Genomic DNA, 27473 nt, shown 5'->3' with positions numbered 1-27473 from the left:
GAAATAAATTTGGTTAATCAAATAATTAAATAAAATCCATTTAATAATCAACAATCAAATAGCCTACAATTTTGAAAATAAAACATTTAGCTATATAAGGAATTTTTATATAAACTTTTTAATTGTTTCTACTACAATTTGTTGGTTAAATATAAACATTTAACGTTAACGAAGACAACAACAGGTTAAGTCAAAATATAATGAATATTAAATGCTGTTTTAGGGATATTTCTAGCTAACTATCCAGTTTATGGTCACTGAATGGCTTTCCTGAGGTAAACGTGGCATTATTCTCAAAGCTGTTTTATTGTCGTCTTTCCGCGGCTGAAACACTGATTGATCGATTACGCAATATTAAGGTGCAATAGTTTGATTCGCGATACATATCGGGAAATTGTTCTGCATCTTTCAACATTCTTTCTGCTGTTCATTCATGTTAACTTGCTGCTGTAATAGTAGTAAAGAAGACTAAAGAGGAAGAGATTAGTTCACGCTTGATCCGTGCTGTCTGAGCTGAGCCTGAGGCGATATATGGATGAAGTTGTTTTCCGTCACTGAACAATAAAAAAGGTAACTACAAATGTATCTTTCAATTCTGACTTTTGCCCCCTTAAAATTGCATGAAATAAAGTCGCATAAATTTATTGTGAGATATAAACTTGCATTTCGGAGAAAAAAAGTCAGTTTTTGCCCCTCAATTGGACTTTATATCTCTCAATTCTGAGAAAAGAAGTCAGAATTGTGAGATTAAAAATTATCTTTTAAAATTTTGTTTTGACAGGATTTAAAACTTGAGAAAGACTTTGTTTCATATTAAACCAGAGTTTATTGTTATTATTGGATGGGTGCGCTACAAATTTTAGTGTTCACGCATCAACTGAAAAAAAAACCACATTGAAAGATTGAACTTGAAAATACATAGGCTATCAATAGCCTAATAATAATAAAAAAAAGAAAATCAATATAAATATCAATATTTGTGGTTCATCCACGATGTTCACAAATTAGAACACAGTCAAAACGAGAGGAGAAGCTAAACCTCGCAGTTTCGTTCAATGATTTCAGCCCTCCAAAACTATTTCGATCGAAAACAAAAAATGCTGTTTCGGCCGCAAAATTTCAGTAATTTCGATAGGGGCATCAAATGATATAGGCCTAAACTAAATTCATGTATTTACAGTAAAAGAATAAAGAAATAACTCTAGACTTATAAAGGGTACATTTGGAGAAGAACTTCAGCCATTCCGGTAGCTGACCATTAGCAGAGCTGGCAATGGGGTAAATAGGCCTACGTTTGTCAAAATATAATAAGAATAATAATAATAATGTCTCAGCAAAGACCAAACATGTTTATTTGTCTCAGTTAACGGCACACTTCCGCTAACAGTATACAGCGCGTCAAGGCTTGCTGTTGTCTTGGCTACCTTATGAGCGATGGAAACAACGGTGAATTTTTCCCTCTTTTCTGGTAATTTAGCACTATTTTATACGATCTTCTGCTTGCATTTTTGGTCTTCACTTTATTTTCATCTTTAGTCAATTGAGTTCAGTTCTAAAAAAAAAAAAAAAGCAAAGGTTAGGCCTATATAGTAAATAGGTGAATCTGCGATGGGGCCCATCCAAGGGCGTAGATTTGGTTTCAACATTGGGGGGGTTGAACGTATGCTGCCTGTTTTTTTTTTTTTTGTTTGTTTGTTTGTTTTTTTGTTTTTTTAATTAAAAAATAATAATCTGTTTTATGTGTAGCGTTATTGGATAATCAATCTATCTATCTATCTATCATAACTTTATGAAATGTATGTATAATCATTCATCAAATTCTAACATAACTGAGTGATTCTAAAAAGAAAGAAATTATGTTAAATATTGAAACCGCCAGTAGGCGGCAGCGATTCGCTTTTTTATTGAGTGAGTCACTTAAATCGTTCATTCAGCCAATTTGTTCAAAAGTGAGATTAATTTAGGAAGAAAACAAACACCGATGTGAATACTTTTGTCATTGATCATTACAGACACTATTGAAAAATGAACTAACAAAACACACGGCTGTTTTGGTAACTGGTTACAGTTACACTGATAGTTATAGCTACATTGCAATGGATTAGCTAGCTAAAATATGAGTTTATTACACAACATTCTCATACCTCCTTCTCAGTACATGCTTTATTCTTTTTAATGGAACAGCGGTTTAATATAGTTGGCTGGGCAGCGGATGTCTTCATTTTTGGTGCTACCCGCGCTCTCTCATTCAAACAGTACAGCACTACTCGCGTTGTTTTGGTGAAAGAGCGGCGCGCATTGGTTGGGCGTTACCAATCGGTTCAATGGAGGGGGAGAATATTTTTGTCTAATTTATTATGACAAACTCATATTTGAATAGAAACAAAATAAATTATTATTTCAAAATAAATGAATTCTACATATTTTCATTTGATCTACTGTGATTTTCATGTTGAAATATTGGGGGGGTTGTAACTGAAGCATTTGAATATTGGGGGGGTTACCTCCCCCCCATCCCCCCCACAAACTACGCCCCTGGGCCCATCATAGGGCGGGGGTGTCCCGTACGCCCATGGTGGCGTGAACGCAGCAGTAGTGTCCTTTCCAACATCACCAATAAACTTGTCACTGATTGTTAAAGGTGCCGAAGACTGCTTTTTCACAAGATGTAATATAAGTCTAAGGTGTCTCCTGAATGTGTCTGTGAGGTTTCAGCTCAAAATACCCCATAGATTTTTTTAAATTAATTTTTTTAACTGCCTATTTTGGGGCACTTAACTATACACTGATTTTTTTTTAGCGTGCCGCCCTTTTAATTCGCGTGCTTCCTGCCAAACGAGCTCTCAACTATATTACAACGCATTTACAAAGTTCACACAGCTAATATAACCCTCAAATGGATCTTTACAAGATGTTCGTCATGCATGCTGTATGCATGCTTCGAATTATGTGAGTAAAGTATTTATTTGGATGTTTACATTTGATTCTGTGTGAGTTTAAGGCTATGCTCTGTGGCTAACGGCTAATGCTACACTGTTGGAGAGATTTATAAAGAATGAAGTTGTGTTTATGAATTATACAGACTGCGAGTGTTTAAAAATGAAAATAGCGACGGCTCTTGTCTCCGTGAATACAGTAAGAAACGATGGTAACTTTAACCACATTTAACAGTACATTAGTAACATGCTAACGAAACATTTAGATAGACAATTTATAAATATCACTAAAAATATCATGCTATCATGGATCATGTCAGTTATTATTGCTCCATCTGCCATTTATATCGCTGTTGTTCTTGCTTGCTTACCTTGTCTGTGCACAGATCCAGACGTTAATCTGCCTTTCCTTGTCTAATGCATCAAACATGGGCTGGCATATATGCAAATATTGGGGTCATACATATTAATGATCCCGACTGTTACGTAACAGTCGGTGTTGTGTTGAGATCCGCGTGTTTTCCGGAAGTCTTTTAAACAAATGAGATTTACATAAGGAGGAGGAAGCAATGGAGTTTAAAACTCAATGTATGTCTTTTCCATGTACTGAACTCTTGTTATTCAACTATGCCAAGGTAAATTCAAATTTTGATTCTAGGGCACCTTTAAATCTCCTTAACCCACATCTCTGGAGAGAGCTGAAAATGGCTGTCCCCTTTCTGTAAAAAGCTAGCAAAACATGTTGTTAATAATTCTCTTTAAACACATTTCTACATTCAGTTTCTAATGGTAAATTTACCGATCACTTGTGTCAATAATTTACTTTGACGTCTCAGAGAATCAACTACAGATCAGGGGGCATATTCACAAAACATCTCATGTCATCCTAAATTTAGGACTTAAATTTAAGTTACCTTGAACTAATACTTTTAAAGTCTTTTACAAAGTCTTTTACAATGTTGGCATGTAAATATGCTCAAATGGCAATTTTTATAGGCTATTAAAATAAAGTTATGTAGCATCATTAAGAACTAACATGAACTAAAATTATCAATGAACAAAAGGTTTTGTTTCAGTGAGTAATTCACACCCTGACTAGGAACACGTTGGGGGGAACACAGGACTTCTCTGATCATTTAACTCACTCACATCCTGTTCCTTCAAGCTTTTATACGCTTCACTTACTCGTCTAGTGTGAAACAGGCTGATGTTTGCTTGTTATCTGTCTTGTGATCGACAATGAAAGTTTTTCTGAATGAACAGAGGAACATGTCAGATGCTCTTTGAGCAAATTATTGTTTGTTTGATGTGAATTCAGACTTTTTTCACACATTTTTCCTCTATTTGCTTCTTTTAGTTTAAAAGAGGATCTTTAAATAATCACGCTCAACTAAATCTGATGTTTGTTGTGTGGATTTCAGGCTGTTGTGTTGGTCAAAACACACATTAGATTTGAGGTCGACTCATTTAAAGGGGCTCTATGTAGGAATGACACCCAGTGTTCAAAATAGGTACTGCAGTCCACATTCAAAATATGTTTGGCCCGCCCCCTCCTTCAAAGACGCGTGTTACCAGTAACAAGAGGGAGCGCAATTCACAATGAAGCTGAGGAGACTTACACACTGTAAACTGAGGAGTTGATTTATCTGTTTTAATATGCTGTTGTTCATAGATATTTAGATGGATATTTAGAGGCTTTTTAGGTCAAGTAGAATCTGCGATTCTCTGACTCAGTTTGTTTGTTGGTTTCCATGGCTACAATATACAGTGTTTTCCGCCAACTGGCAACCAGTGATGTCGAAATACTATCAACTGGCAGCACACGGTTTCGCACAGACCAAAACAAATTCCGACACGGAACGCACATTTTCAAAGTAGAATATCTGGCTGTAGTATTGTTTTTCTGATAAACAAGTAGGTGAACTTAGCATGTTTCCTAAATATCTGCAAACATATATAACGTATTTGTATGCTTTATTAAAGTAAAAATCTTACATAGAGCCCCTTTAATTCATTTATATCTTCATGTAGATTTCTATAATATGGTAGAATCAGAGAAAACTGAGTTCATTACTGATATTTATAAACTGAGTGAATGAAACATTTGAGATGTTGAACAATTGATCAGTAATGATTTGTTGTCTGATGATGTTAGTTTCTGGTTCTGATTTCTGATCTCTATTTCTCTGTTTCTGTGCTGCTGCAGGACATCAAGTGAATGAACCAGTGGTGAAGGGAGATTCTGTCACTCTGAAGTGTAATACTGAAATACAGGAGGATGATAAAATACAGTGGAAGTTTGGAGAGAAACTCATCGCTGAAATGACTGGAGAGAACCGTGAGAATCCTCAATGGACTGATGATGAATTCAGAGACCAAATGAAGCTGTACCCTCAGACTGGATCTCTCTTCATTCAACGAACCAGACCTGAACACTCTGGATTATATAAAATAGAGATCAAGACCAGAGATTATTCAACATTCAGATTCTTCAGTCTTATCGTCTTTGGTGAGTAACACAAAGTCTTCAAATGTGTCTCTATTTTATCAAAGCTGTAAGACTCAAAAAGGTCATGTGGTATTTTGTCATGTGTAGAGATTTATACTTACATTCAGATTTCTACAATGACAAGTTGAGCTCTTTTCATCTTAAAATAGAGTAAATGATATGTTTGTGATCCAGTATGTCAGGTGTGATATGACAATGTTTCTTCTGTTTATTTCTGCTGCTGTTGGTTTTCTGCTTCTGATTTCTCTTCTGTATTTTTCTGTTTCTTTGACAGATGTGTCAGTGCCAGTGATGAGGGGGGCGGATGTGACTCTACGTGCCAATACTGAAATACAGACAGGAGATAAGATATTCTGGATGTTTGGAGATGACAACCGTCTTGTAGCTAAAAACACAGAAGAGAAGTGTGAAGAAGAGTCTGAGTTCAGGGATTCTAGATTTAAACACAATGTGTATCTGAATCGTCAGACTGGAGATCTCACCATCAAGGAAATCAGATCTGACCACACTGGAAAATACAAACTAAAGATCATCAGAAATGGCAAATCCTCATTCAAGTTATTCAATGTTACTGTTTCTGGTGAGTGAAATATTTACTTTCATTGTAATTATGATTTTATTTTAGATCAGTATTGTGTCGTTCTTAAAGGATAGTTCAGCCAAAAATGTAAGTTCATTCATCATTCAATCACTCTCCCTCATGTCGTTCCAAAGCCACAAGACCTTTATTGAATTTGATCCAAATTTTAAGATGTGATGTAATTGATTTGAATGTGGAAATTTGAAACTAAAGTTAAAACTTTCTTCACAAAAGATCTTCATTGTGTGAGATCTCTCTGATGCACATTTATGAGAGAATCTCAACACAGTGGTCAGCAGTGCAGATCCTCAGGTTGTGTCATGAGAATGACCCCTTTATATGATATCAGAAAGTCATAGAAGTCATAGCAGTAACACTTTCTCACTTTTTCACTAAAGTGTTTTTATTTCTTTCATATAATGGTGTCCAATGTTGTTTAACAAAATACATTTTTCGAAATATCTTCTTTTGTTTCACAGAAGAAAGTCAAACAGGTTTGGGATGACATGAATGAACTATCCATTTAAGCACACATATCAACACGGTGCTGTGAGACACTGATCCATTACTGAACCTTTTCTTCATAAATGTGATCAATATTATGATTTATACGTTTATTCTGCGAGGACATAACATAAAGATTGATTCATTGCGTTCAAGTGCACGTCAGCTGTGTATATGCCTCCTCTCGAGTCGATTAGATAGACCGTGCTCCTCCTGAACTTTGTTTATAAAACATCATTTGTCACTTTAATTCTTCAATCTCTCGAGATGCAGTCATGTGAGAGGCTCCTCCCCCATCAGCCAATCATAGTTAGTAAGCGTGATGACATAATCCATAGCAACAAGGTCAACCCCACCCTTTCTCTTATCTTAAAGGGATAGTTCACCCAAAAATGAAAATGTGATGTTTATCTGCTTACCCCCAGAGCATCCAAGATGTAGGTGACTTTGTTTCTTCAGTAAAACACAAATGATGATTTTTAACTGCAACCGCTGCCGTCTGTCAGTCTTATAATGCGTGTCAATGGGAACTTCATCTATAAGAGTAAAAAAAACACGCACAGACAAATCCAAATTAAACCCTGTGTCTTGTGACGACACATTGATTTCTTAAGACACGAAATGATCGGTTTGTGTGAGAAACTGAACAGTATTTATATAATTTTTACCTCTAAAACACCACTATGTCCAACTGCCTTGAGCATCCGGTGTGTGAGGTGTGAAGTGGAGCAGTGTGCGGTTATATGCCCTCGAAATTCAAAATACATGGGCATTTTTGCCCAGATGAGTTTTTGTCTTATAATTATATCATATGATGTAGTTATACAATATCACATGAGCAAGAGTGCCATTTTCCCCAAATCAGAACAATTGCAAATGTGATATTTTATACAACAGTTAAATGACCAATAAGTTAACATTGACCCTGTTGAAAAAACAGCATATGCTAGTAAGGTAGGTTTTGAAGCTGGGATCAGGGGCGTAAATTTCATCTGACAGTAGGGGGGGACAATAAACATAAAATTTCTTACGAGCAATTTTTGAAGGGGACACAAATAACACAGCCAAAATTTTACTTATACAGAATATATGTAATGTTACACAGAAGAAAACCTACTATTATTAGTGTAGCATGGAGACTGTGCCATTATGCTCATTGTTTCTCTTTGGTTCAATGAAAAAACTGACTAAATTGGCCAAAAAATATTATTCAAAATCTTTATATATATATATATATATATATATATATATATATATATATATATATATATATATATATATATATATATATATATTTATTTTATTTTATTTTATTTTATTTTTTTGAAGTTGTTTACAACCAAGTCACCAAAATACGATGAATACCAAAGTCCCTTTTAGTCTTTGTGAATACACACTGAGCATAACCGAACACACAACCTTATTACAGTTCACATATTCTTATCACAATGTTAATTGTTGTTGGTGTGGGTGACTTATCTTATAAATCCAACAAGCTAGGTAACATTATAATCGCTAAAATAGCGGACTCACAGGAAAATAAAATCATCAGTTATCATCTTTTTTGTTGTTGTTATGACTAATTACTCAGCACCGTCAGCATAGAGAAAATAATCACTTCATCCGATGTTTTTGAATAAAATAGCCTTGAGAGCCGACTTACTGGAACTCATCTGTCTGTAGAACTGTTCTCTCCCGCCGGCGCCGCCGGACTTCTACAGAATCTACACACAAGCGAGTGTGACGTGAGCGGTGGACCAAACCACTGTGAGGCAAGGGAGGGGTGACTCAAAATGTTTCTAAACTTAAAACGCCCGTTTGCATTGCTTCACTACTTACATAATTATTTTAAGTTTATATAATTTATGTACAATACTTAGCGTGGTTATTAATTATATATATTTTTTGGGGGGGACAGCACTCAGATAGGGGGGGTCCTGACCCCCCTGTCCCCCCCGCGATTTACGCCCCTGGCTGGGATGCTAATTTGAACTGGTTTATGCTGGTCCTGGCTTAAATTTGACTTTAAAAAATGTGCAGAAACTCTGTGTAGTAGGTTCCTATTGGTAAGACTGACTTACTACAGGTGGCATGTTGCCAACACACACAGGGAGGTACAGTTTCACCTTTAGTAAGTTGGTCTTACCAGTGGACTTTTATCACAGCAGAATTGATTACCAGAAGCTTTGTTGCTAACTTAGCGATTTTGTTGCTAGATTTAACAACTTTTCAGACTAACTTAGCAAAGCACCCAGCAACAAATTTAGCTATTTTTAAAATGTGTTTGGCAACTTTTATCAACTTTTGAAAAGTGACTTAAACAATCTTAATGACTCAAAAAGAGGAAACATTGAACAGCCAGTCAAGCAGCACATCAGCCTGGAGAGAGCTGAAGAAAGATGACAGCACACACTTCATATGTGAATTAAGTTGATAGTTGAACTAGTTCAATAATAATTGTTGATTTATGTTACAGCATGTTATTAGCTTGTACCTATAATTGATGTTCAGTTAGGCACACTGTAAACTGTAGAAAAACAGAAAAGGTTCTGGTAATTTTCTGCCAGGACAAGATCTGTTAAGTTGTAACCCTAAAACACAGAATGCAATGTGTAAATTATAATACAGTTAAAATACCTGTGAAAAATCAATACTGATAATTCCTTCATATTAACACAGTACATTGTGCCCTATTTTTAACTAACTAACTATACACTGCTTAAAACTATAATTGTTCAAAATGTGTAACTATTCAATAATTCAATGTTGTATTTAAAAATAAAATGATAATAGGTTTATATTATTATAAATATATTTATATTATGAACAAATCTAAATTAACAAGCGATTTCAAATCATATTTTTATGTGTATTTTCGCAATAATGCAGTTTTGCGTCATGGTTACGTGATGACGTCATCCCACAACTTCATTTAGCAACAAATCCACCCGCCTTTAGCAACTTCCCTGAAAATGTTTGATTTCATTGTGTTGTGAACTTTTGTTTGCTTTTTTTTTTTTTTTTTTAAATTATTTCATTGTGTTGTGCACTACTGGGCCACTGTAGAATTCAAACTTTTTTCACACATGATTTCCCTCTATTTGCTTCTTTTAGGGTGCGTTGATTTAGTGTTAGTCTTTATCTTCAGACGAAAATGCTCCTTAGTCTCAGTCACATTTTAGTCATTTTAGTCTTTCATATTTTATAGTTTTAGTTCACGAAAACTCATCACATTTTTGTCAAGTCTTAGTCATTACTTTGTCAAACTACAGTTACCAACATTCATTTTCATAGCTATTTTATATGTAGCCTTTAGACAAAATTGTCATTATAATTTTTTCAGCTCTGATTGGAGGTTTAAATTCTGGAAATCTGGCAACCATAAGCATGGACACCCATAAAAACAGTCCATGCTGTGTCCCCTTTATTTGACAAAAACAAAAAGTTATTTAGAAAGAGTGATTTTGGTAAAGTTTAAATGTTTTAGCCACATTTCAGTCTCGTCTTATATGGCATGTGTTATTTTAGTCACGTTATCATTATTGGTGTCGTCTCTATGGAAGCCCGTTTCCGCCACAGTTGAGTAAAAAAATATAATTCTGTAAGTCATAATAATGAGAAACGTTCTCATAATTATGACTAAGCATCTCATTATATTGAGAAAGTTTCTCATAATAATGACTTAGTATGTCAGAATAATGAGAAAATTTCTCATAATAATGACTGTTTCTCATAATAATGAGAAACTTTCTCGTAATAATGACTTAACATCTCATAATAACGAGAAATTTTCTCGTAATAATGACTTAGTTTCTCATAATAATGACTTAGTTTCTAATAATAATGAGAAACTAAGTTTCTCATAATAATGAGAAACTTTCTCGTAATTATGACTTAGTATCTCATAATAACGAGAAACTTTCTCGTAATTATGACTTAGTATCTCATAATAATGAGAAACTTCCACGCATGCGCAGAGCAGCGGAGCAGAAGGACATGGCCCGCTAGCGACATCCACTGGTCAATGTCTCGTAAATGCGAGAACAGCAAACATGGCACATTCTGCATTCGTGCACTTCTGTTTTCGTTAAATTCAGTGTAATATACAAAGTGCAGTCTATAGTATCATTAAATAACATCAGTTATAAATTATCAGTATATCTTCAATACTTTTCCATGCGCATGATCTATCTATGGCGCACGAGAAGGTGGAACGCAGAGTGGTTTCCGTGGTAACTGCTGTATGAACGCAAAGGCTTTCAAAACTATCAGATTAATGAAGGAATATGACAAGTTTTAGTGGGTTTACCTAGACATAGGCGCTGGAAAGCTTTTCTAATATAGGCTAAACCGGTCCTAAAGCACTTGCCCAGTTATAAACCTGCATTCCAGCGATATTCCTACAGAAAACACCTTTTAAGATGTTTATGACTCATTAGAATACATACATACATGTATGCAAAAGATAGCTTTCCAGGTGAAGCGTTCTTTAACAGAGTTGGATATATAGGTGTGTGCTGTCTTATCATTCCTCTATCTGTTTGAAATCCATGGATCACCACTCTGTGTTTCTGCTTGTTCATACACAAAAATACAAATGAATGTTACAAAAGAAGACTATCCCGTCTCATATAGGCTACTGATAATTTATCAATAATGATATTTATTTAATGATATTATAGATTACACTTTTGAACGTGCCATGGATGCGGAGTTCTCGCATTTGACCAGCGGATGTCGCTAGCGTGTCACTGCTCCGCTGCTTTGCGCATGCGTAGAAGTTTCTCATTATTACGAGAAACTAAGTCATACGAGAAAGTTTCTCATTATTATGAGAAACTAAGTCATTATTACGAGAAAATAAGTCATAATTATGAGAAAGTTTCTCATTATTATGACTTACAGAATTATATTTTTTACTCAACTGTGGCGGAAACGGGCTTCCATACGTCTCTCATCGTCTCGTCTTAGTCATGGACAAAGAAGGTTGTCAACGAACATTTTTCATCATAGTTTTCATTAATGAAATTAACTGATGTATTGTAAGCAGTACCTTTGGTCAAAACACACATTAGATTTGAGGTTGACTCATTTAATTCATTTATATCTTCATGTAGATTTCTATAATATGGTAGAATCAGAGAAAACTGAGTTCATTACTGATATTTATAAACTGAGTGAATGAAACATTTGAGATGTTAAACAATTGATCAGTAATGATTTGTTGTCTGATGTTGTTAGTTTCTGTTTCTGATTTCTGATCTGTATTTCTCTGTTTCTGTGCTGCTGCAGAATATCAAGTGAATGAACCAGTGCTGAAGGGACATTCTGTCACTCTGTACTATGATACTGAAATACTGAAGGGTGATAAAATACAGTGGAAGTTTGAAGAGAAACTCATCGCTGAAATGACTGGAGAGAACTGTGGGAACCTTCAATGGTTTGTTGAATTCAGAGACCAAATGAAGCTGCACCCTCAGACTGGATCTCTCACCATTCAACAAACCAGACCTGAACACTCTGGATTATATAAGATAGAGATCAATACCAGAGATTATTCAACATTCAGATTCTTCAGTCTTATCGTCTTTGGTGAGTAACACAAAGTCTTCAAATGTGTCTCTATTTTATCAAAGCTGTAAGACTCAAAAAGGTCATGTGGTATTTTATCATGTGTAGAGATTTATACTTACATTCAGATTTCTACAATGACAAGTTGAGCTCTTTTCATCTTAAAATAGAGTAAATGATATGTTTGTGATACAGTATGTCAGGTGTGATATGACAATGTTTCTTCTGTTTATTTCTGCTGCTGATGGTTTTCTGCTTCTGATTTCTCTTCTGTATTTTTCTGTTTCTTTGACAGATGTGTCAGTGCCAGTGATGAGGGGGGCGGATGTGACTCTACGTGCCCATACTGAAATACAGACAGGAGATAAGATATTCTGGATGTTTGGAAATGACAACTGGCTCTTAGCTAAAAACACAGAAGAGAAGTGTGAAGAAGAGTCTGAGTTCAGGGATTCTAGATTTAAACACATTGTGTATCTGAATCGTCAGACTGGAGATCTCACCATCAGGACAATCAGAACTTTCCACACTGGAGAATACAAACTAAAGATCATCAGAAATGGCAAATCCTCATTCAAGTTATTCAATGTTACTGTTTCTGGTGAGTGAAATATTTACTTTCATTGTCATTATGATTTTATTTTAGATCAGTATTGTGTCGTTCTTAAAGGATAGTTCAGCCAAAAATGTAAGTTCATTCATCATTCAATCACTCTCCCTCATGTCGTTCCAAAGCCACAAGACCTTTATTGAATTTGATCCAAATTTTAAGATGTGATGTAATTGATTTGAATGTGGAAATTTGAAACTAAAGTTAAATCTTTCTTCACAAAAGATCTTCATTGTGTGAGATCTCTCTGATGCACATTTATGAGAGAATCTCAACACAGTGGTCAGCAGTGCAGATCCTCAGGTTGTGTCATGAGAATGACCCCTTTATATGATATCAGAAAGTCATAGAAGTCATAGCAGTAACACTTTCTCACTTTTTCACTAAAGTGTTTTTATTTCTTTCATATAATGGTGTCCAATGTTTTACAAAATACATTTTTCGAAATATCTTCTTTTGTTTCACAGAAGAAAGTCAAACAGGTTTGGGATGACATGAATGAACTATCCATTTAAGCACACATATCAACACGGTGCTGTGAGACACTGATCCATTACATCCATTTCTAATCCATCCATTTAAGAGTTCAGGGGTCGTATTCACAAGACATCTTAAGGCTAAAAGTAGCTCCTAACTTGCTGATTTAGGAGAAAGTCGTAAAAATAATGGGTGGGCCAGTCCTATTTTTTTGTAGGACTACTTTTTTTATTTCACAAAGTATTTTAGTGCTAAAACTAGCTCCTAAATCTGTGAAATGTTAGGATTAGTCAAGAGGACTCCTGAGTCTCTAAGACCAAATCACCAACAGTCCTAAAATCAGTTGTCTGCCTCATTATCTGCTCAAAGACACTGAACACCATTGAGTCAATAGTGATAAAGTCTTGAGTGCTGAACCTTTTCTTCATAAATGTGATCAATATTATGATTTATACGTTTATTCTGCGAGGACATAACATAAAGATTGATTCATTGCGTTCAAGTGCACGTCAGCTGTGTATATGCCTCCTCTGAAGTCGATTAGATAGACCGTGCTCCTCCTGAACTTTGTTTATAAAACGTCATTTGTCACTTTAATTCTTCAATCTCTCGAGATGCAGTCATGTGAGAGGCTCCTCCCCCATCAGCCAATCATAGTTAGTAAGCGTGATGACATAATCCATAGCAACAAGGTCAACCCCACCCTTTCTCTTATCTTAAAGGGATAGTTCACCCAAAAATGAAAATGTGATGTTTATCTGCTTACCCCCAGAGCATCCAAGATGTAGGTGACTTTGTTTCTTCAGTAAAACACAAATGATGATTTTTAACTGCAACCGCTGCCGTCTGTCAGTCTTATAATGCGTGTAAATGGGAACTTCTGCTATAAGAGTAAAAAAAACACGCACAGACAAATCCAAATTAAACCCTGTGTCTTGTGACGACACATTGATTTCTTAAGACACGAAATGATCGGTTTGTGTGAGAAACTGAACAGTATTTATATCATTTTTTTCCTCTAAAGCACCACTATGTCCAACTGCCCACACAGGGAGGTACAGTTTCACCTTTAGTAAGTTGGTCTTACCAGTGGACTTTTATCACAGCAGAATTGATTACCAGAAGCTTTGTTGCTAACTTAGCGATTTTGTTGCTAGATTTAACAACTTTTCAGACTAACTTAGCAAAGCACCCAGCAACAAATTTAGCTATTTTTAAAATGTATTTGGCAACTTTTATCAACTTTTGAAAAGTGACTTAAACAATCTTAATGACTCAAAAAGAGGAAACATTGAACAGCCAGTCAAGCAGCACATCAGCCTGGAGAGAGCTGAAGAAAGATGACAGCACACACTTCATATGTGAATTAAGTTGATAGTTGAACTAGTTCAATAATAATTGTTGATTTATGTTACAGCATGTTATTAGCTTGTACCTATAATTGATGTTCAGTTAGGCACACTGTAAACTGTAGAAAAACAGAAAAGGTTCTGGTAATTTTCTGCCAGGACAAGATCTGTTAAGTTGTAACCCTAAAACACAGAATGCAATGTGTAAATTATAATACAGTTAAAATACCTGTGAAAAATTAATACAGATAATTCCTTCATATTAACACAGTACATTGTGCCCTATTTTTAACTAACTAACTATACACTGCTTAAAACTATAATTGTTCAAAATGTGTAACTATTCAATAATTCAATGTTGTATTTAAAAATAAAATGATCAAAAAGATGTTGTTTATAAACTTTCACAAATAAAATAGGTTTATATTATTATAAATATATTTATATTATGAACAAATCTAAATTAACAAGCGATTTCAAATCATATTTTTATGTGTATTTTCGCAATAATGCAGTTTTGCATCATGGTTACGTGATGACGTCATCCCACAACTTCATTTAGCAACAAATCCACCCGCCTTTAGCAACTTCCCTGAAAATGTGTTGACAACACTGGTTTGATTTCGTTGTGTTGTGAACTTTTGTTTGCTTTTTTTTTTTTTTTTTTAATTATTTCATTGTGTTGTGCACTACTGGGCCACTGTAGAATTCAAACTTTTTTCACACATGATTTCCCTCTATTTGCTTCTTTTAGGGTGCGTTGATTTAGTGTTAGTCTTTATCTTCAGACGAAAATGCTCCTTAGTCTCAGTCACATTTTAGTCATTTTAGTCTTTCATATTTTATAGTTTTAGTTCACGAAAACTCATCACATTTTTGTCAAGTCTTAGTCATTACTTTGTCAAACTACAGTTACCAACATTCATTTTCATAGCTATTTTATATGTAGCCTTTAGACAAAATTGTCATTATAATTTTTTCTCTTTAGACCAATTCATCCAAGCTTATGAAAAATTTGAATCAAGGTTGTATTGACATTGCACTCATAGCAGCAGCACTTGTGCACTTGTACATATCCTCTTTCAGTGGATCTCAAACTTTCTAGAGTGTCGTACCCCCTGAGGGATTTAACATCCTTCTGTGTTCCCTCTCTTTTCCACTTAGACTGCAGTTATGTATTTCCATTGAGGGACAATATTTACCTTCTTAAATCGATTTTTCCAGTGCATTTTTTTACCTGTATAAATACCTTTGTAAAATAAATAATGCCTTAAATAAACTTTTTAAAGCATTCAATAAATACAATGATGATAAAAACTAAGTGATACTTTTAAATATAACATTAAAACCGCCAGTAGGTGGAGGTAAGTCACTGTTTTTATGAGTGAATCATTTAATCTTAAATCTACATGCAGTCTGTGTCTATATTTGTTCTTCATGCGAGTAATTGTGAAAACCACACTTTCACAAAGTAAGTTATACTGTGGAGAACAGCAGCGCAATACTGGCGTGGTTGCTGTCCATTTTGACTGCGAAAGATGAGGTAATTTGACTGAATGTTGTGTATTTACAGAATTAAACCTGCTAGAAATACATGTTCAGTTTTTGTTATTTTAACTCAACACTTTGGTCGCAGATTTAGTCAGAAAACAAGCAGCGAAATATAGACTAACTGATTGACACTTTAATTTAAGTAGAAAATCTCAAGTGAAGAGCGCTGAACTCCAGCTCACTTCTCTGTGTTTTTAGATCATCTGTGCTTCTTCCTCAGTGAAGACTAGAGAGAGCGTGTGTGTGTGTATGGTTGCCAGATTGCAAAGATTATGTAAATCGTGTTATTTTAACAGAAAAGCTCTGATTGGAGATTTAAATTCTGGAAATCTGGCAACCATAAGCATGGACACCCATAAAAACAGTCTATGCTGTGTCCCCTTTATTTGACAAAAACAAAAAGTTATTTAAAAAGAGTGATTTTGGTAAAGTTTAAATGTTTTAGCCACATTTCAGTCTCGTCTTATATGGCATGTGTTATTTTAGTCACGTTATCATTATTGGTATCGTCTCTCATCGTCTCGTCTTAGTCATGGACAAAAAGGTTGTCAACGAACATTTTTCATCATAGTTCCCTTTCGATACTTCACTCGTACTGCGTATGGGGAAAAGTCTCCCTTTTTCCCCGTTACTGAAGCCTTTTTCAATAACGCAGTGTAACTGCATCGTCATTGGTTCACTCATAGACAAGTTGTTGAACCAATGACGGCGCGGCATAGCTGCGCGACCTATGGCGAGAAAGCGCGCAAACTTTCCCGGCGAAATGGGCGGGGCAAAGGGCTATATAAGCAGGCGTTTCGCCATAGGATTTCAGTCCTTTCTCCTTCAGCGACGACAACGCATCTCCTCGCTGATCTCCGCCTGAAGCCAGAGGAAGCTCGCCGCCTTCGAGAAGCTCCCGCCGCCGTCTGAAGAGGCCCCGCAGCGGACCCAGCTAAACTCGCCGGTCGGAGACAGCGCCGGCGCCCTCGCTGACTGCCGCCCCGAGCGCCGTCCTCGAGACGCCTTCTCAGCGTGTCTCCTGCCGCCATCCGGTGCGCCCCTTGAGAGCTTTCCCGCGGCTTATTGCCGCTCTAAAAGAGCGTTTCCTTCAGCGGTTCTACCGCTCTAAAAGAGCTTCCGCGGCCCTCGCCGCTCTAAAAGAGCCCCCCAATCGCCGTTATAACGGCGGCGGCGTTGCTGCAAATGCCGCGCCACTCTTGTGGCACGTGCAGAGCCCCTCTGCACGATGATGACGGACACAGCGAGTGTGTCGCATGCCTGGGCAAGTCCCACGCCGACGGCGCGCTCGCTGGAGCCTCATGCCCGCACTGCGAGAGCATGAGCCTCGGTTCTCTGCGCTCGCGGGTTGCCTTCTTCACTGAAGGCGATCTCGCCGCTCGCGCCCTCCTGTCTCCTTCCTCCCGCGAGCCGGCCAGGAAGAGACAGCGGGGTAGAGCGACTCAGCGCCCGGAGTTGTGCGAGCTCACGTCGGCCCAGCCCCCGCGCGCCTCGCCTTCTCCCCCGAGAGAACATTCTCCCGTCATGTTCTCCCGACCAGAGCAGCGTCCCTCTGCAGATGTGAGCGACCTCGTCTCGTTTGGAGGATCTGACGAAGAGCCGGATGACTCTATGTCTCTTGCGGCTTCTGAAGCGGAAGGATGGGCTGGCGAGCCGGACGACCCTGCTCCCCCGCCTCCCCTGGAGCCCATTGATCACGGCCAGGGTATGGATGCCGAGCTCTTCCGCATCCTATCCAGAGCAGTGGAAGAGCTAGACCTCGACTGGGCCCCTCCGGAGGAGCCATCGCGTAGCCGCCTGGATGAGTGGTTCCTCCCAGGCCGCCGCCAAGCCCCTCGCCAGCGTTCCGCTCCATTTTTTCCTGAGGTGCACGAGGAGCTTACGAAGTCGTGGCGCGCTCCGTACTCCGCCCGCCTCCACACAACACACCGTTCTGCCCTCACTGCTGTCGACGGCGCGGAAGAGAAGGGCTACGAGCATTTGCCGCCCCTGGATGAAGCGGTGGCAGCTCACCTCTGTCCTCCCGCGGCTGTGGGATGGAAGACCAAAAGAGCCCTGCCTTCCAAGCCCTGCAGAACCACCTCTACTCTGGCTGGAAGAGCCTACACCTCTGCAGGCCAAGCTGCTTCGGCGCTTCACACCATGGCGATCTTCCAGGTGTTCCAAGCCAAACTCCTCCGCTCATTGGACGAGTCCGGCATTGATGCACCTGCCTTCAAGGATCTCCGCAGCGCCACCGATCTAGCCCTGCGGGCCACGAAAGGCCACTGCCCAGGCCATCGGTCGTTCCATGGCCAGCCTGGTTGTGCTTGAGCGCCATCTTTGGCTCAACCTCACGGAAATTAAGGACCTGGATAAGACGGCCTTTCTGGACGCCCCGGTCTCCCCTTCCGGTCTTTTTGGGCCAGCGGTGGATGGTTTCACCGAGCGCTTCACAGCGGCGCAGAAGTCGTCTCAGGCCATGAGACACTTTCTGCCCAAGCGCTCCAGCTCCGCGTCTGCTCCCAGCCGCCCCAGGACTGCGCCGGCTCAGCAGACCAAGCCTGCCCCATCCACCTCTCAAGCAGCGCCGCCTAAGGAGCATCTTCAGCGCCCTCGCCCTGCTAAGCGCCAATCCTCCTTCCCGAGACGCCAGGGACCCCGGCCCAAGATTGTGCTGGACCCGGTGACTCCGAAGACATCCTGATTCAGCAGGAAGGAAGAGGGTTGGGGAATGTCCCGTTGCGACCGGACCACCCCAAAAGCTCCCTCGTGCAGTCTCCCCTCCGCCTCGTTTAATTCCGGGCGTGGGAGAAATGCTCTGTGTTGTAGCTGGGCCCCCACATGTTGCGCCCAAACAAAACGCCGTTTTCACGGCGAACACTATTTTACTTCCTCAAAAAGAGAGCAAATTTCCTCTTCCACCTCCCTCGGTGTACGGCCCCCTACCCGGCGGCCTGTCATCCGACATCATTCAGCCTCTTGTCACTCGGGCCGAGGCCTGGCAGGCCATCCCCGACGTGTCAAGCTGGATCCTCGGGATCATAACGCAGGGCTACTCGCTCCAATTTGCACGACGGCCCCCTCGCTTCGGCGGGGTGCTTCAAACCTTGGTGAACCCGGACGACGCTCCCGTCCTCCGGGCCGAGGTCATGACCTTACTGAAGAAAGGGGCTATAGAAATAGTTCCCCCTTCAGAGAGCGAGTCAGGCTTTTACAGCCGTTACTTTCTGGTCCCCAAAAAGGATGGCGGCCTCAGGCCCATCCTAGATCTCAGACTTTTGAATCGCTCCCTCATGAGACGGAAGTTCAAAATGCTGACGCTGAAGCAGATCCTCGCACAAATTTGTCACGAGGACTGGTTCTGCTCGCTGGATCTGAAAGATGCATATTTTCACATCCAGATAGCCCCCCTTCACAGACGATTCTTGAGATTCGCATTCGAGGGGGTGGCATACCAATATACAGTCCTGCCCTTCGGGCTGTCTCTGGCTACTCGCACTTTTACCAAGTGCATGAACGCAGCGCTTTCCCCTCTGAGACAGATGGGAATCCGGGTTCTGAATTACCTCGACGATTGGCTCATTTTGGCCCATTCGCGAGTCGAGCTGGAACACCACAGATCCGTGCTCCTCAGCCATCTCCAATGCCTGGGTCTCAGGGTCAACCTAGCCAAGAGCTCACTGCTCCCCAGCCAACACATTTCGTTTCTGGGGGCAGTTTTCGACTCAGTCCGCATGACGGCGGTTTTTTCGCCAGAGCGCGCCCTGGCGATACAGCAGCTTGCGGCTTCTGTCAAGAACAAAGCCTATCTTCCTCTGAAGCTCTTCCAGAGGCTCTTAGGGCTGATGACTTCCGCCTCCCCAGTTCTGCAGCTCGGCCTTCTTCAGATGCGGCCGCTGCAGTTCTGGCTGAAATTCCGGGTCCCCCCACATGCCTGGCGGCACGGCCGCTTATGTCTCAAGGTCAATCGGGCCTGTCTTTTAGCCCTGAAACCTTGGATGAACCCTGCTTGGTTCAGTCTTGGGGTACCCCTACAGGCGGTGTCACGAAGGACGGTGATCTCGACGGACGCATCCAACTCAGGTTGGGGGGCTCTGTGCGAGGGCAGACCGGCCTTCGGCTCGTGGTCCCACGAAGAAAGCCATCTCCATATCAACTGCCTCGAAATGTTGGCAGTGATGAAAGCCCTGCAAGCGTTTCAGGTTCACTTGACAGGACGCCACGTCCTAGTCCAATCGGACAGCATGACTGTGGTGTCATACATAAATCACCAGGGTGGTCTTTCGTCCAGCCGCCTATGCGCTCTGGCTAAACGTCTTCTGGAGTGGGCAATACCAAGGCTTCGGTCGCTCAGGGCGACTCATATACCTGGCAAGACCAACCTGGGTGCAGATATGCTATCACGGAGCAACGTCCCCTCAGACGAGTGGATGCTCCATCCCCAGATGGTTCTCAAGATTTGGGAGTTCTTCGGGAGAGCAGAGATAGACCTCTTCGCCTCAGAAGACAACTCTCATTGCCCAACATATTTCTCAAAGGAAGTCGATGCGCTGGCCCACACCTGGCCCAGCACACTCCTTTACGCATTTCCCCCGATCGCACTGATCCCGCAGGTCATCAGGCGAGTCAGGGAAGACAGACACAGAGTCCTTCTAGTGGCCCCGCTCTGGAGGAGCCAGACTTGGTCCTCAGAGCTGTTCAGGCTCTCCACGAAAGCCCCGTGGCCCATTCCCCTGAGACGGGACCTCCTCTCTCAGGCAAACAGAACAATCTAGCACCCCCGGCCAGAGCTCTGGGCTCTGCACCTCTGGTCCCTCGATGGGAGCCGACCGACCTCCCCAGGGACGTACTAGAGACCATATCTCAGGCGAGAGCCCCGTCCACGAGGCGCCTCTACGCCCAGAAATGGTCGGTCTTTGTTGATTGGTGTTCCACACGCAACATAGACCCCGTGGAGTGTGATGTATCTCCGATACTGTCCTTCCTCCAAGAGCGTTTGGATCTGGGGCGCGCCCCCTCAACGCTCAAAGTATACGTAGCAGCCATCTCAGCGTTTCATGCTCCTATCGCTGGCCAGTCAGTGGGTCGGAACAACCTTGTGGTACGTTTCTTAAGGGGTTCTAGGCGATTAAATCCTCCTCGTCCCCTTACTGTTCCCACTTGGGACCTTTCTTTGGTCCTTAGGGCTCTCAAAGGAAACCCCTTCGAGCCGCTGAGCTCAGCTGACCTCAGGCCTTTAACCGTGAAAACCGCTCTGCTACTTGCACTAGCATCGGTCAAGCGTGTTGGAGACTTGCAGGCCCTCTCTGTGAGCCCTGCGTGCCTCGAATTTGGGCCTAATGACTCTAAGGTCGTACTGAAACCTAGGCATGGCTACGTCCCCAAGGTGCTCTCTACTCCGTTTAGAGCTCAGGTCATCTCGCTCTCTGCTCTTCCTCCCTCCACAGATGAACAGGAGCTGGAGTTACTCTGCCCTGTCAGGGCATTGAGGACCTATGTAGAGCGATCACAGCCTTTCAGGCAGTCAGATCAGCTCTTTGTCTGTTTTGGTGGCCGCACCAAAGGGTCTTCGGTCTCAAAGCAACGTCTCTCGCGTTGGATAGTCGATGCGATTAATCTCTGTTACTCCTCCCTGGACATTGAATGCCCCTTAGGAGTTAGGGCCCATTCCACTAGAGGAATGGCTTCCTCCTGGGCCTGGTCTAATGGAGTTTCCATTAAAGACGTCTGTGAGGCGGCCGGCTGGTCCTCGCCGTCCACTTTTGTCAGGTTCTATCATCTGGACGTTCCGGCCTTACAAGCCCGGGTCCTCTCGGTGTAACCAGGCGGCCTCTTCGAGTTCCGCCTTTCGCCGTTCAGGAGTTATCTCCTCTTGTAGTGTGACAAGGGTTAACGACGGCTTTTGCCTTCTTACTTGCTCTCTTGGTCCCCTCTCGGTGTCCAAAACAAGTTATGTCGTTCCCTGCCGTGGCACGGCGCGGTTGAATTCGTTCCCCATACGCAGTACGAGTGAAGTATCAAAAGGGAACGTACTCGATTACTAACGTAACCTCGGTTCCCTGAGATACGGAACGAGTACTGCGTTACTTGCCGTGCCACGAGGCTGCGGCTTCAGTGTCGTCGCTTCAGTCGATTGGCCTGAAATCCTATGGCGAAACGCCTGCTTATATAGCCCTTTGCCCCGCCCATTTCGGCAGGAAAGTTCGCGCGCTTTCTCGCCATAGGTCGCGCAGCTATGCCGCGCCGTCATTGGTTCAACGACTTGTCTATGAGTGAACCAATGACGATGCAGTTACACTGCGTTATTGAAAAAGGCTTCAGTAACGGGGAAAAAGGGAGACTTTTCCCCATACGCAGTACTCGTTCCGTATCTCAGGGAACCGAGGTTACGTTAGTAACCGAGTACGTTTTCATTAATGAAATTAACTGATGTATTGTAAGCAGTTCCTTTGGTCAAAACACACATTAGATTTGAGGTCGACTCATTTAATTATATCTTCATGTAGATTTCTATAATATGGTAGAATCAGAGAAAGCTGAGTTCATTACTGATATTTATAAACTGAGTGAATGAAACATTTGAGATGTTGAACAATTGATCAGTAATGATTTGTTGTCTGATGTTGTTAGTTTCTGTTTCTGATTTCTGATCTCTATTTCTCTGTTTCTGTGCTGCTGCAGGACAAGTGAATGAATCAGTGCTGAAGGGAGATTCTGTCACTCTGAACTATAATACTGAAATACAGAAGGATGATAAAATACAGTGGAAGTTTGGAGAGAAACTCATAGCTGAAATGACTGGAGTGAACCGTGAGAATCCTCAATGGTCTGATGAATTCAGAGACCAAATGAAGCTGGACCCTGTGACTGGATCTCTCACCATTCAACAAACCAGACCTGAACACTCTGGATTATATAAACTAGAGATCAAGACCAGAGATTATTCAACATTCAGACTCTTCGATCTTATCGTCTTTGGTGAGTAACACAAAGTCTTTCAGTGAAACAGCAGCAGTGTATATGACAGACCTTGTGTCAAAATATGATTATAAAAGTGTTCAGTTGTGTTATATTAATGATGGAGAAACTCTGAGCTGTTCATCATATCACTGCACTGCTTCCATAGCAGATCTATACTGATGTAGAAATCAACACACTGTAATGTCAGGATCAAGACCTTCTAGTGGAATTAATGGACAGAGTTCAATCATTCTTGACTGAAAATGTGTTCAAATGTGTCTCTATTTTATCAAAGCTGTAAGACTCAAAAAGGTCAACTGAAGTCAACTGTAAATACAGGCAGTTGCAGATTAATTAATTAATTTATTTATTTATTTATTTATATATATTTTTAAGCAGGAAAAGATTAAGAACAATCGGGCCTGACTCAGTATAAAACTGTTTTTCAGCAGGTTCCTATTATTCAATTTTAATTGAATAATAATGAATTAATTTATGAATGTATTTAGTCAGAGCTGGTTTGTGGTGTTTCAGACAGATGTGGTTCCTCAATGAAGCAGCTTCAGACAGTCTTCTTTCAGATACTGTTGTCTGTTCTGAATCTGTTCTTCACACAGACTGTGTTGCTTCTGTCTGCAGGATTGTTTGATCAACTTTATCAGTCACAATCCTCCTCATTATTCCTGATCATTATTGAACTGCAGTACAGTCATTATCTGATCACAAATCAAACATTCAGAAGCGCTTCTTCACACAAACACAATTCAACACATTCATATTGATGACAAGATGGCGCCGCACATGGCTGCCGCAGTGCTTAGCTCTCCAGGGTTTGTACTGTTTTTGTTAGTTTTTCCTGTTTTTTGTTTTTCAAACATGATCAGTTTTACCAGGGATGAACTGTTGAAATTCAGCAGTACACACCACAAAATCTCTTACCGGATTTCGATTACTCAGAAGTTTTGTTGAATGCTGTAGTCGGCGGAGCGGCAGCGCTGTTTAGACGCTTCAGGACGCGCAGACGGGGGAAGCTGGCGCCCTCGTGAAGCTCAGACAACGCGGATTAAGAACGCCGCTGCCTAGCATCCATCTGGCGAATCTCCGCTCTCTGCCCAACAAAACGGTCAAACTCCTTCTGCTCTCCCAGACAAATAAGGATTTCTCGAACTCGGCTGATCTGTGCTTCACAGAAACCTGGCTGAACGACGCCATTCCGGACAGCGTGGTAAGTCTGCCGGGCTTTCGGCTGTTTAGATCAGATCGCGATGCAGAATCAACGGGGAAATCGCGCAGCGGCGGGATGTGCTTTTACATCAACGAAAGGTGGTGTTCGGATGTAACGGTGTTAAAGAAGATGTGCTGTCCAGATCTTGAAACACTCTTCATTAACTGCAAACCGTTCTATTCGCCATGGGAGTTTTGCTCGTTCATTCTGGAGAGCGTCACATTCCTCCGCAAGCGCACTTGAGCTTGGCTTTACAGATACTCGCTGATATGATCATAGAGAGCGAGCAACAACACCCGGACTCTGTTCTTATCATTCTCGGGGACTTTAATAAAGCGATTCTCTCACGTGAACTGCCCAAATACAGACAGCATGTTACTTGTCCCACCAGAGACAGTAATACACTGGATCACTGTTACACAGCAATAAAGGATGCATATCACTCTGTCCCACGGGCAGCTTTGGGGCTCTCTGATCACTGTTTAGTTCATCTCATACCGACCTACAGGCAGAAACTGAAATCAGCTAAACCTGTAGCTAAAGACTGTAAAGAGATGGACCACCGAAACAGAGCGGGCTTTACAAGCCTGTTTCGAATGGACTGATTGGAGTGTTTTTGAAGCTGCTGCCAGCGATCTGGACGAGCTCACAGAGACTGTAACTTCATATATCAGTTTCTGTGAGGATTTGTGCATTCCTACAAAGACTCATTTAACTTACAATAATGACAAACCCTGGTTCACTGCAAAACTCAGCCAGCTCCGTCAGGCCAAAGAAGATGCTCGCAGAAAAGGGGACAGAGTCTTGTACAAACAGGCCAAATACACACTGGAAAAGGAGATCAGAGTGGCAAAGAGGAATTATTCTGATAAACTTCGGAATCAGTTCTCTTCTAATGACACAGCTTCAGTGTGGAAAGGTCTGAAAGACATCACCAACTACAAGACACCATCACCCTGCTCTGTGGAGAATCAACGACTGGCAGACAATCTGAATGAGTTTTATTGCAGGTTTGAAAAATCACCATTCACACCTCCAACAACCCCCGTCTCCCCCACTCCTCCACTTCAGTTCAGTGAAGATGACGTGCGCCAGGTCTTCAGAAAGAACAAGAGAAGAAAGGCACCAGGCCCAGACAGCGTTTCACCAGCCTGTCTGAAAACCTGCGCTGACCACCTGGCCCCCATCTTCACACAGATCTTCAACAGATCACTGGAGCTGTGCGAAGTCCCCTCATGCTTCAAACGCTCCACCATCATCCCTGTCCCAAAGAAACCCAAAACTACTGGACTAAATGACTACAGACCTGTGACTCTAACATCTGTGGCCATGAAGTCATTTGAAAGACTGGTTCTGGCTTATCTGAGGCCATCCTTAAAAATATTCTTGTTTGCCGTAACCCGACCGACCCTGTCAATTTAGGACCGACTCAAATTTTTATTTTTATTTTGCTTTAAGTCCGACCGACTTGCCGGTTGTAAATTTGCGTTAAGGCCGACCAATTTGTTTTTTTTTTGGGTTTTTTTTACTCTTTAAACAACTAATACAAAAGCAATAAAATAATATTAATTATATTTTAGTAAGTATTGTAAATATATAAATAGCCTAGGCCTACATACAAACGAAGGCTACGTTCTTTCTTTTAAATAAAAACCGTCATCTATTTTTACCCTATTGGTTAACGGATGTCACACTATGGCCGGTGCGTTGCGTTCGCTTCGTCTCAACCCGTTGAGAGACGACACGTGCTGACAGATAAAATAATTACATGATTGTGATCCTACGTATATTTGTCTGATTTCTTCAAGCCGTCGTATTTACCATGTTTACTATGGTAATAGCGCGCATAGTCTTGGTGATCACACATCGGATCACAAACATAAGTAACGTTAAGGCTATTTAAAACACTTGCTGCTGTCTGAAAGTGAGTTGAGCTAAAATGATTTTAAAAGTCTTTAATGCTGGTGTTAGCTGGTAACCTACATGTAATCATCGGCGCCTCCGTCTCCACACACAGATAAACTCCGCCTTTGCTCGTAACCACTCCCTCCTCAAGCCCGAGCTGGCCCGCTTTGGACCAAGGTATTCGGCGGGCTGAAAAACCCGGGCCGTTGGCCCCGAGGAAGCCCCGATGAGGCACGATCAAGCCCCGGAAGTGACAGTGGAAACGCGACTGGCACTAGCACGCCCGCTTTAGGCCCGACAGTGGAAACACGGCTGCCCCCGAAGGCACAGGTTGAAAGACCCAGTCAGTGACGTCACGATATGCTAATTTGTTTAAATTCATACCTACGTAATCACCATCACCAAAATTGTACTTTTTTTTTTACATTGAAACTTGAAAAAAAAATAAAATAGACCTACCTACCGACCCTTTTTATTTTTATTTTTATTTTTTTTACTGTTACTGCAAACCAATATATTTTTAAGGATGGCCTGAAGGACATCACTGGACCCTTACTGGACCCCCTGCAGTTTGCTTACCAAGCAAACAGGTCTGTGGATGATGCAGTCAATATGGGACTGCATTATGTTCTCCAGCATCTGGACAGACCAGGGACTTATGTGAGGATCCTGTTTGTGGACTTCAGCTCTGCTTTTAACACCATCATCCCATCACTCCTCCAGCCCAAACTAACTCAGCTCTCCGTGCCCACCTCTGTCTGTCAGTGGATCACCACCTTCCTGACAGACAGGCAGCAGCTAGTGAGGCTGGGAAAATTCTCATCCAGCACCTGCACCATCAGCACCGGCGCCCCTCAGGGCTGTGTCCTCTCCCCACTGCTCTTCTCCCTGTACACCAATGACTGCACCTCTAAAGACCCCTCTGTCAAGCTGCTGAAGTTTGCGGATGACACCACACTGATCGGCCTCATCCGGGACGGTGACGAGTCTGCTTACAGACTGGAGGTTGAACAGCTGGCTGTCTGGTGCAGTCTTAACAACCTGGAGCTCAACACGCTCAAGACAGTGGAGATGACCGTGGACTTCAGGAGAAACCCCCCTGCTCTTCCCCCACTCACCATCATGAACAGCACTGTGGCAGCAGTGGAGTCATTCAGGTTCCTGGGCACCACCATCTCCCAGGACCTGAAGTGGGACAACCACATCGAGTCCATTGTGAAAAAGGCCCAGCAGAGACTGTACTTCCTTCGCCAGCTGAGGAAGTTCAACCTGCCACAGGAGCTGCTGAAACAGTTTTACTCTGCCATCATTGAA

The 27473-nt window shown here is 41.4% G+C and overlaps 1 protein-coding gene across 11 annotated transcripts in view; it reads left to right on the top strand.

The window, feature by feature from the left end:
• The window catches only part of LOC137014975 (uncharacterized), a 132362-nt gene that overhangs the window by 71256 nt on the left and 33633 nt on the right, over positions 1-27473 (top strand). For 9 of the 11 annotated variants that reach the window (XM_067379567.1, XM_067379575.1, XM_067379584.1 and 6 more), the window contains 5 exons: positions 5143-5445; positions 5720-6025; positions 11822-12121; positions 12396-12701; positions 22751-23047. In XM_067379567.1, the coding sequence (XP_067235668.1) occupies positions 5143-5445; positions 5720-6025; positions 11822-12121; positions 12396-12701; positions 22751-23047 (1512 nt within the window). Of the gene's footprint in view, positions 1-5142; positions 5446-5719; positions 6026-11821; positions 12122-12395; positions 12702-22750; positions 23048-23668; positions 23867-23913; positions 24055-27473 lie in introns of those variants that run through there. The other 2 variants (XM_067379656.1, XM_067379647.1) reach the window with 2 other exon arrangements.

Source organism: Chanodichthys erythropterus, chromosome 3, assembly GCF_024489055.1.
Source record: "Chanodichthys erythropterus isolate Z2021 chromosome 3, ASM2448905v1, whole genome shotgun sequence".
Taxonomy (NCBI): domain Eukaryota; kingdom Metazoa; phylum Chordata; class Actinopteri; order Cypriniformes; family Xenocyprididae; genus Chanodichthys; species Chanodichthys erythropterus.
The sequence above is the reverse complement of the archived record's forward strand: the minus strand, read 5'-3'. Positions and strand labels throughout refer to the sequence as shown.